The sequence below is a fragment of the Aulonocara sp. 'chitande type north' Nkhata Bay genome, linkage group LG1 (assembly GCF_057382095.1).
Source record: "Aulonocara sp. 'chitande type north' Nkhata Bay isolate Kocher_YH1m ecotype deep benthic linkage group LG1, A_spYH_male_GT1.1, whole genome shotgun sequence".
In the NCBI taxonomy this organism is placed as follows: Eukaryota; Metazoa; Chordata; class Actinopteri; order Cichliformes; family Cichlidae; genus Aulonocara; species Aulonocara sp. 'chitande type north' Nkhata Bay.
Genome location: NC_141344.1, coordinates 23,621,232 through 23,631,285, shown reverse-complemented (window position 1 = coordinate 23,631,285; position 10,054 = coordinate 23,621,232). Strand labels below are relative to the sequence as shown.

Sequence of the window (10,054 nt, the reverse complement as noted above, 5' to 3'; positions counted from 1 at the left end):
TACTGTGTTTCTTGTCATTATTATCATCATTATTATTATTATCATTATCATCATCAATACATACCATTAATATTAGATGTTCCACAAAGAACAACACAATGTTTAAATAAAACTTTATTTAAATATTTGGCAAAACCATTCTTTGGAGCTTTATATTCACTTCTAGCAATAAAACCAACGTGCAGTCCCTGACAAACATCGTTTCTCAAAAAAGAAACACCTTCTAATCTGTTCCTACTTAATTACTGATTCAAGATGAGAGAAAGACCAAAGTGTGTGGTGGAAAATCTGCTGCTTCATCACCAGCATGACATACATTTTGAAATCTCAGCTTTAAAGGTGTTTTACAAAATGCAGAATGTGGTTTCCTCAGAACAGTTATTCCTCACCGCCTCTGTTTCAGGTCTAAGCGGTCTAACTGCAGCTCACTACAGACTAATGCACACCTTGATGAGTTTTTAAAACCCCAGTCACAAACATCAGTGCCAATATATTTTGTGCATGTGACCTAACAGTACAGATTATTTCAGTAAAGAAAAACTCCAGTTACAAATGCTCAAGCAGCTTCACTTCTGCCATCTAAAATAACACAGATTTTCCAAAGAAATATCTGAAGCTAACCCTGAAAATGATTTATTATATTTTTTAAATTAAAAAGATCACATCTACTGGAGCCATCAACACCTATGTTGGCATAAACCTGCTAAGTGCACAAAGTAAATACTGTTCAGAGGCTTTTTCTCAACTGTTAGCACTTGTATTTGTTTGTAAACCTGTTTAAAAACACTTGTTTTTATTGTCACCATTGCATAATCATATGTCTCGGCAGCAAGCACACGAGAGAAATGATGGAATTCCCCAAAAATATTCATTCTGAAAGTTGCAGATTATCACACACATTAGCTAAGTGGAGACAACTGCAAATGTTCATTTGCACGAAAGTTTGCACGGACTGCAGAGTTTTTTATAAACTTTCACTGTTAGAAATATAAAGCACTAAAGAAGGGACTAAATACGCTGTACATTTCGAAGATCACACCAGCTGAGGGTTCATGTCCTCGTCTGTCTGCTTGTGGGGTGGAGGCGGCTGAGGCTCGTCTTCTCCTGTGTCTTGTTTGTCCCTCTCTGCCTCCACCCAGCTCTGTGGGAGGATCATCTTCTTGGGCCCATGGGGTGGTGGACCCAGCAAGGCTTCAATGTCATCGTAGTTCACGACTTCACGCTCAAGCAGCGCATTGGCCAACTGGAAAGACAGACCCAGCGAGTTTTTAAAGGCAATACAGAAGAATTGGCCTCACATGATTAAAACGCATAAAGAAGAAAACAACCGACCAGTGTTAGTTTGTCTCTGTTGTCCAGGAGCAGCTTCTCCGTTTGTCTGTATGCACGAGCTATCATTATCTTAGCCTCCTGCAAATACAGAAAGATGTATTCAAATTTACCAATTCACTTTTAAAACAAATGTCAATGATTTGCAACTGCTTTTAAGATTACATTTGAATGAATACAAATAACATTAAAACTGAGAAATATTATGATTATAAAAAAAATATTATTTTTAATAGGATGCTTGTAGCAAAGCGTCCAAACCTTCAGAAAATGTCCCGTACATACTCTAACAGCTGCAAGAGCTACAAATGTATACTTTAGCATAATAATATTAGCTTATTACTTCAACATTCACAGTGCTAATCTGAGAACAGAGGACTAATCCGATTTTTGAACCCACATGGTCCATCTGCTGCTGCAGGCCCTGGCTGAAAGGACGGCGCCCAATGGCACCTTGCTCTTCTGTTTCTGGGAACGAGACCTGCCCGACACTGTCGCACATGCCGTACTGCTTCACCATGGAGTACGCCACACGTGTCACCTTGCGCAAGTCATCTTGAGCTCCTGGGGACACAGAAAAAAAGACGCTTAATGTTTAAATTTAATTAAAGCCCACTCCCACATCTTTCAGGTTTAACCAAACTTGCCAAAAGGGAGAATATTTATTTGGCTGCCCAGCAATTAGATATTTGACTGATAATAGAAAATGTATTTAAAGTAAGCAGTATGACCAAAAAAAAAAGAGAAGTGTTCACTGGTAGGTTGTGATTACAGGAAATAGAAACCATAAACATGGGTGTAAATCATCAGTCATGTTAATGTAACAATTTGCTCTCTGACCTTGGATCCTGGCTTTCTTCTGTGTGTTAGTTTGTCACAGTTGGAGACTAATCACACTAAACACCAATAGCAACATTTCCCCCTGATGATAACAGTCTACTCCAGGAGGACGATGGACCTCTCTACACCACAAAAACTGCTTGGTAAGAATATCCAGGTGTACAGGAACAACCTTGAAACACAGATCCTACAACAGAGTGCCAACCAGTTTCACCCTATGGCTACGTTCACACTGCAGGCGAAAGCGCATCAAATCTAATTTTTTTTGACCCTATGCGACCCATATGCGATCATGGTGTGACAGTGTGAACGGCACAAATCCGATATTTTCAAATCCGATCTGGGTCACTTTCGTATGTGGTACTGAATCCGATACATGTCTGATGTTTCAGAAAGCGACTGCTGTTTGATCGGTCATGTCGCATTAAATCCGTCTTTTACGTCACTGAAACAAGACAGACGCCAATTATCAGCTCCAGAGAAGACATCGCGAACGCTTCCTGGCCATCCAGTGTAGATGTCAGTGAAACTGTTGGGAAGACAACGTTGGAGAAATGTGAACATTTTATTTGTACTGTATAATCTGCAGATTCTGACAGAAATCTGCAACTACCCTTTGAAGCACCGCTCCTCTAAAACAGCAATAAGGATCATTATTAGGTTATTTACATTATTATGTGAATAACAAAATAACTTAAAGCAAAAATTGGGAAATGTAAAGTCCGAAGTCTTTATATTAAGGGCCATCAGTCAAACAATACTGTTTGGTCTGGGTCTAAACAGAGCGCGTTGTGTGTGACGTCTTCTTTTGCGCATGCGGGCCGCTTTATATTTTATTCCTTCCTAGTTAAATTTACCCTTTTTAATTTTTCATATTTATTTCCTATCTTATTCATAGCCTTTTCCTTTTTTGTTCTCTTTAGGTCACGAGCAGTTGTCCAAGCATTTCACTACATATCGTACTGTGTATGACTGTGTACGTGACAAATAAAATTTGAATTTGAATTTGAAAGCGTTCACACTACAGCGCGTTTGCTGTCGCATTTTATTTGTAGTGTGAACGAGCAGACCAAAAAAAATCGGATTTGATCAAAAAATCGGAATTGAGCATTAAGACCTGCAGTGTGAACGTAGCCTATGATAGCTGGGTTAGCCTCCCACAAGACCCAAAAGATCCTCTAAAATTACCCTGGAGCAGACCCCACAGGACACCTGCAAAGAAGGCCTGACTGTAAGCTCCAACAGGCCAGAGCTGGTTTAGTGTCAGAAAAAGAGAACCTTAACGATATCAAGCAGGTGGTTTTAACATTGCAGCTGATTCGTGTGAAGATTAGTTGCAGGGTACCTGTAGTAACCTTGTTAAAGGTGATTGCTTCAGCAGCTCTTCCTCCTAGAGCCATACACATCCGCTCAAACAGCTGCTCCTTGGTGAAGAGATACTGGTCACGGGGTAAGATCTGGGCAAATCCTAGAGCTGCGTTTGTACGTGGAGCAATGGAAACCTGAAACACATCACATGATCTGTCAGTTTATGAAAGGTTTATAAAAAGGTGAATTGTACAGATTAAGGGTTAACCAATTGCACTGTTGCCTTTTTAGAGTATTTACATTTGTATCATAGCCTATTAAACTGTATGCTTTTCTAGATCAACATATAACCTCCACAGTCCTTGTTCATAGTTGTGTCTTGTGTGGGACATGCGGCATATCCATTTGGGTTTTTATACACAGATGTGTGAAAGTCTAATACAGCAAATGGTATGAGGCAGAAAAGGAGCAACTGAAGAGAGACCCAGGATTATGAATAATCCAGGCATCTGTATAAACTGCCAAAACACTTATCAGTGGTGAAGTGGAGAAACAAGTGCTCCTCTGAAATGAAACCCTACTCTCAACACGCTCTGTGGAACACTTTGGACTTATCTGATTAAAGCTAAACATGACAATTAGATCTGGAAAGATTTACTTATATAGAATGCATCACATTTCAAGTACCTTCATAACTGCTTCTGTGTGCTCAAGGAGCCATCCCACTAAGGCATGTCCAGACTCATGGAAGGCAATGACCCTCTGCTCCTCTTTAGACAGGATCTTACTCTTCTTTACGCTTCCTGATGACACACATTTGTCAGATTTTGCCACCGACACATGAGAAATATTTATTTCCCAGAACTTAGCGTGTGCATTATTGTACCTGCTATAACTCTCTCCACCGCATACTCAAAGTTAAAGGTATCGATGGATTTGTACCCTTCTCTGGCAGCATGCAGAGCAGCTTCGTTACAAATGTTTGCAATGTCTGCACCTGCAGAGACACCATGAGATAACAAACGTTAGAATAACACTTCAACATCAGCAGTGTTGAGATGTTTTATCCTTTTTGATTTAGAACTTCTCTTTCTTCATGGAGGCAGATAGACCAGTACTTTAGTATGCCCAAAGATGTTCATAGACTTCAGTTAGGACTAGGAATGATGCTCTTTAAATGATACCAATGCCAAGAGGGAGTCTACTTATTAAACCAATACTGATTATTTTATTGATTCCTGATTTGTTGTCTGAGCAAGCCTACACAGAAGATAAGCTAACAAGCTTGATGATTACGATTGACTGGACAGTTTTTTGGTTCTTGATCCCCATCCCTAAGGAGAACCATAAATGTGCACGTACCACTGAAGCCTGGGGTGAGCTCTGCCAGACGCAGGGAGTAGAAATTCGCTGGCTGAGTCAGCTTCAAGATCTTCAGATGCTGCTCAAAGATCTCCTTCCTCTCCTGGAAAACAATCGAAATGAAACAAACCAATCCAAATCTCCTGCACAGCAGCAAGGTTAAGTTGTTATTAAATGCTCAGCAACAAATGACAAGGATACCCATTTGGAAGATACCCAATGATACCTGCAGTGTTGGCAGATCTATAAAGATGTGTCTGTCCAGTCTGCCTGGTCTCATTAGAGCATTATCCAAAATATCTGCTCTGTTAGTGGAAGCAAGAACAATGACATGGTCTGTTGTTCCCATGCCTGCAAAAGAAGAGGAGGTTAGTATTCTGCCTGAAACGCGAATGGGCTGCTCTAAAACTAGATGTTTTACTCACCATCCATCTCTACTAGCAGCTGGTTGAGAGTCTGCTCCTCCTCAGTGTTGGAGAAACCTGACATGTTGGTGGAGCGCTTCTTTCCCACAGCATCGATCTCATCGATGTAGACGATGCAGGGTGCTCGAGTGCGAGCCTCCTTGAATAAACTCCTGACCCGAGCAGCACCCAGGCCTACAAACAAACACATCGCTGTACATGATCTGGTTCTGCTGGAGGTTTCCTCCTGAAAAAGGGGACTGTCGCAAAGTGCTTGTTCACAGCTGGTCATGTGATTGTTGGGATTTTTTATGTATCACTGTTACAGCGCATATACATATAAAAAATAGGGCACTCGCTCTTACAGGCTCAAGTAAATCAGATAGCTTTCACTACAGTAAAACCCAATACTATATCTATATGATGATCATAAACAACATCATCAACTCACACAGTGAATATTAGCATCATGTTGATGCTCATGCTGTGTGTCCATACCTCCAATGACCTCCACAAACTCAGAGCCAGCCATAGCCAGAAACGGCACCTGGGCTTCCGTAGCTACAGCCTTAGCAAGCAGGGTCTTCCCACATCCTGGAGGGCCAAGCAACAATGCACCCTTGGGCACCTTGGCGCCAAGCTGGAGGTATCGTTCAGGACTCTATGAAAAGGTAAAGCTAGTGCTGTGAGTATTAAGCCGCAGAGGAGGAGGTTTGAGGATTCAGTTGATCAAGGCTTTCTTAATTAAATCTCAAATATTTAATGTGCTTCACTTGTGCAAAATGAACATATTTTAACTTTTGAGTACGTTTCTTACCTTGAGGTAGTCAACAAATTCCTTTACTTCCAATTTAGCCTCATGCATGCCTGCCACATCTTTGAAGCTCACACCTTTACCCGACTTCCCATCCACGATGGTGAACTTGGCCATCTTCAGCTGATTCTGTTAGGCAAGTTGGAATGTGGAGTTAGTCCACAGAACAAACAACATAGATGTCAGTTTGCTAAAATGTGTTTCATTTACAAAAGCACTGAAGCCGCCATCTCTGCCACCCATGCCAGCAAGTCGAAAGATATACCAGAGAATCGCCACACCGATCGCAGCCATGCCCAGAGCATAGACTGCACTGAAACAAGAATAGAGGGAGGAAAAAGGCTGTTTTTAACTTGAAATTACGACAAACCTGTAGTTCAAATATTAACATTTATGACCACATTGATTGCATGCATACGCCCATAGTCTAAGAAACAATAATGAAGTTCAAATGGATTTGAAAAGAAGCGCTTCTTGGATTCAAACAACTTCTACTGGAAGTGCTGTTTGGCAGGGATACACGTAGCATAAAATATGAAAAAGAAAAAAAACGAAAAAAAAAACTCCAAGGCATTTTCTTTTCAAAATAAAATTTAAATTTAAAATTTATTTTCACAACAAAAAACTCCCAACATGTTTCTGGCACACAGGCACTCATGAGGAGAAAATAAATAAATAAATAAATGAATACTGCTGAACTTATGTTTTTATGAAAAGCAAAATAAGCCATAATTTTGTTTTTGTTGTCGTATCTGCTCTGTATGATTTTAGCAGTGCCTTGAATTATTTCTTAATCCTCAGAAAAGATTAGGAAGGCACCTCATAAACGATTTCTTAGAATGTCTGCTCTGATAAGAGTTGTTTTCTTACTTCCCAAAAAATCCAGTGCGCTTGTAGGACACTGGTATTCTGTCCTTGCTGTCAATATTCAGCTCCTCCTCGGCAGCTCTCAGCTTCTCCTCGAACTTGTCAATGTTGGCAACCTGCATTCTGTACATAAGCGCCAGCCTCTGCAAAGCATGAGACGTAGCAGGAAATTAGAATTAAGCATGAGGGTCTCCTGCACTACTTTGAGTGTGTTAACTGTGTGTGTGTGTGTGTGTGTGTGCAGAAAATCATGTACAACATACAGGCCTTCCGAAGATGACTGCTCCGGGATGAAGGTATATTTCCACAATGTCACTCTCGGGAACGACCTGCACACGTGACACCTCCCCCTTGGCAAGCATCTCGTTCACAAAGTCGTTCCAAGAGATGTTACCGCCACTGGTGTTAATGGAGTTCAGCAGGCTCATGATGAGCGCTATGATGAAGAGGGTTCGCAGGCGTTCCCGGTACATCTGATCCTCCTGTTCACGACGTTTCTTCTCCTCTGAAAGGTGAGGCCGAAAATAAAAAATAAAATAAAGTAAATGATGTGACAAAGAAACCAGGTGTGGTGCAGGTATTTATCAGTTGCATCAAGTAGCAAAAAAATATGCATCGCTTACCTTCATCTTCCTCTGGCGTCTTCCCCTTTGGCCCATTCTTTTTATCTTTGTTTTGATTAGACTGAGATGTACTGAAGAGATTTGTTGCCCCTGAAATCAAACAGTTTAATTTAAAGCAGCTATAAGTGAATTTTTAAACAACTTATGAAGGTAAACTAAGTATTTACCGAGTAAATTTGCCAAACCAACAGGGTTCCTGAGCAGGTTGTTCCTAATTAGCTCTTTTCTAAGTCCCACCAAGCTAGGCCCCAAAGGTCTGTGGAGAAGACTCTGTTATGGGAATATTGGAGAAAAAAGGTGGAAAGAAATCAGAATCAAAATCAGAACTAGAAAACCTAGTTAAATCAAAAGTGTGTAAATTTATTATCAACAAATGTGTTTACAACTTAAGGAAAAACAACAGACAATGTCACAATCTCAAACTGAAGACTTTCCAGAGTAGAATAAAAATAAGTTATTAAGGCATCTGTGACGGTTCTCAGTCATCCAGGTCATCATAGTCTAAGGAGAAAAGCCTCTGGACTTTTTTTAAGTTTCCTTGAAGAAACTTGAAAAATTCCAGACGCTTTTCTTTCCACGCTAGACAAGTGATTAAGGCGATCATATTTGACACTTTCAAATTTAACAAGTTAAATCATTATAATAAAACTATACCATATATGTGAAGTAAATCTCAGTAACAACAGTGCAGAGAGATTAATATTTTCTTACATGAAGTTAGAATGACATGTGAGAAGGAAATTTGACTAGAGCCATGGATACTTCTGATTATTTTATTATTAGATATCAACCTCAGTTGATGCCAAAAAAGCTATTAGCACTGTTTTGGGAGATAAAATTACTTATAGATCAAGTGTTGAAAAATCAATCATGTTGAGCCTTCTGCTAAAAAGATATTTCTTGGCCATTTCTTTAGGTACACCTCGTCCTCAGACCTGCCTTAATCCTTTGTGACATCGATCCAATAAGGTGCTGGACAAATTTCTCTGAGATTTTGGTCCAGATCGACATGATAGCAACACAGCTGAGTCATGGACGGATCAGGATGGATTCATGCTCTCGTGTTGTTTATGCCAAATTCTGGCCATGCCATCTGAATGTGACAGAAGAAATCAACTCAACAGACCACGCAATGTTTTTCCAATCTTCTATTGTCCAATTTTGATGAACCTGTGTGAAATTTAGACTCAGTTTTCTGTTCTTATCTGACAGGAGTGGTCTTCTGCTGCTATAGCCCATCTGCTTCAAAGTTCAGCTGCTCAGAGATGCTCTTCTGCTCAAAGCAATCTGGGAATTCTCCTCTGACCTCTCGCATCAACAAGGCATTTTAATCCAGAGAACCATAGGTCACCGGATATTTCCTCTTTTTTGGACCATTCTCGGTAAACAAGAAGAAACCCCCCTGCAGAACAGCATTTTCTGAAATACTCCTGTCTGGCATCAACAACCGTCAGTCATTTAAACCACCTTTCCTCCGAATGAAGTGGCCATCCATGGCCACTCATCCTATTAGTTACTTCACTCTTACCTGTATGAGTTTCTGTTGCTGCTGATCTGTAAGAGTCCGCTCTGACTTTGTAAGAAGCGTCTTCCTCACGTGATCACACCTAGATGGGACATTTTGAACACCGCGGCTGGATAATGGCTTGCTCTCCAATACATAACAGTTTCGCTTCAGCAGCGTCCACAATAAACCTCTGCTGTATTTGCGACAAACACCAGCACTTTGCTGCAACAACAAAGCTGACATAGTGGCTGTCGTTAGTCGAAAGCGAACATTTAACGGAGCTAATGCACCGACATAGCTGTCTCCGTCTCCTCGGAGGTTTAGAGCTCGGTTTGGAGCTCGAGCTCGTTGTTATTCAACCGCTCAGCCGGGCAAAGACGGCAGCCCTGCGGGGACCTACTTCGGCGCGAGAAACTCACAAAGACTATTTAATTTTTAAAAAAAAAATCGGATTTCATTATTTAATAATCCTCGTTAGAGATACATTGTGTGTTCAGTATGTGCAGAATGCTAAATAATACAGTTAAACGCATCTCGGAAGTCGAACTTTGAACTTTAACCTTTCTTTGTCGATCTTTAAGGACCTGCAAGCTGCGCATATGTTTGCGCAGGATTTACGCAAAACAGCTTTAAAGCAGCACATTTACGACACATCAGAGAGTACAGTTACCTTTACCCCCCTCTTTATTGTTGCGAAATTAACCGCAATTTTCAAAGAATTAAAAAAAGAAAAATGTGTGTAATGTATGTAAACGGTTTAAATTAGCAAATGTACTGCTTCCCGTGAAGCCTGCAGTAAAGCGTTGTGGGTGTTTGTTTACTTGATTTTTCAGTCAAAGATGTATCACTGGTCCACCAGAGAGCGCTGTTGGTTAAGATGATTGAGCTGTTTTGGTACGGTGCGATTTAGCAAAATGAATGCATATGAAAACAGACAATGTTGGTTACGTGGGGTTAGATTGAGAGCAGGGTGCTTTTGTGTTTCGGTCCAGTTTAATAA

At 40.6% G+C, this 10,054-nt stretch overlaps 1 protein-coding gene across 1 annotated transcript; it reads right to left on the bottom strand.

The window, feature by feature from the left end:
• Positions 1–99: 99 nt before the first annotated feature.
• Positions 100–9,832, bottom strand: spg7 (SPG7 matrix AAA peptidase subunit, paraplegin). Its single transcript, XM_086289162.1, has 17 exons — positions 9,076–9,832; positions 7,715–7,817; positions 7,548–7,637; positions 7,188–7,429; positions 6,928–7,067; positions 6,268–6,370; positions 6,061–6,186; positions 5,742–5,904; positions 5,265–5,438; positions 5,066–5,190; positions 4,840–4,942; positions 4,364–4,474; positions 4,165–4,280; positions 3,515–3,671; positions 1,730–1,893; positions 1,333–1,410; positions 100–1,243 (listed from the first exon to the last, which is right to left on the bottom strand). Exons 1-17 carry the CDS (start codon positions 9,295–9,297, stop codon positions 1,034–1,036), a joined length of 2,427 nt encoding a protein of 808 aa, XP_086145288.1. The 5' UTR covers positions 9,298–9,832; the 3' UTR covers positions 100–1,033.
• Positions 9,833–10,054: the final 222 nt, after the last annotated feature.

Excerpts from the sequence above, each read along its gene's own strand:
- spg7 (XM_086289162.1), bottom strand. The coding sequence starts at position 9,297 with ATGTCAGCTTTGTTGTTGCAGCAAAGTGCTGGTGTTTGTCGCAAATAC. Across the intron at positions 7,818-9,075 it reads AGCAACAGAAACTCATACAG|AGTCTTCTCCACAGACCTTT; the intron begins GTAAGAGTGAAG and ends TTCCCATAACAG. Across the intron at positions 5,191-5,264 it reads GCTGCTAGTAGAGATGGATG|GCATGGGAACAACAGACCAT; the intron begins GTGAGTAAAACA and ends CTTCTTTTGCAG.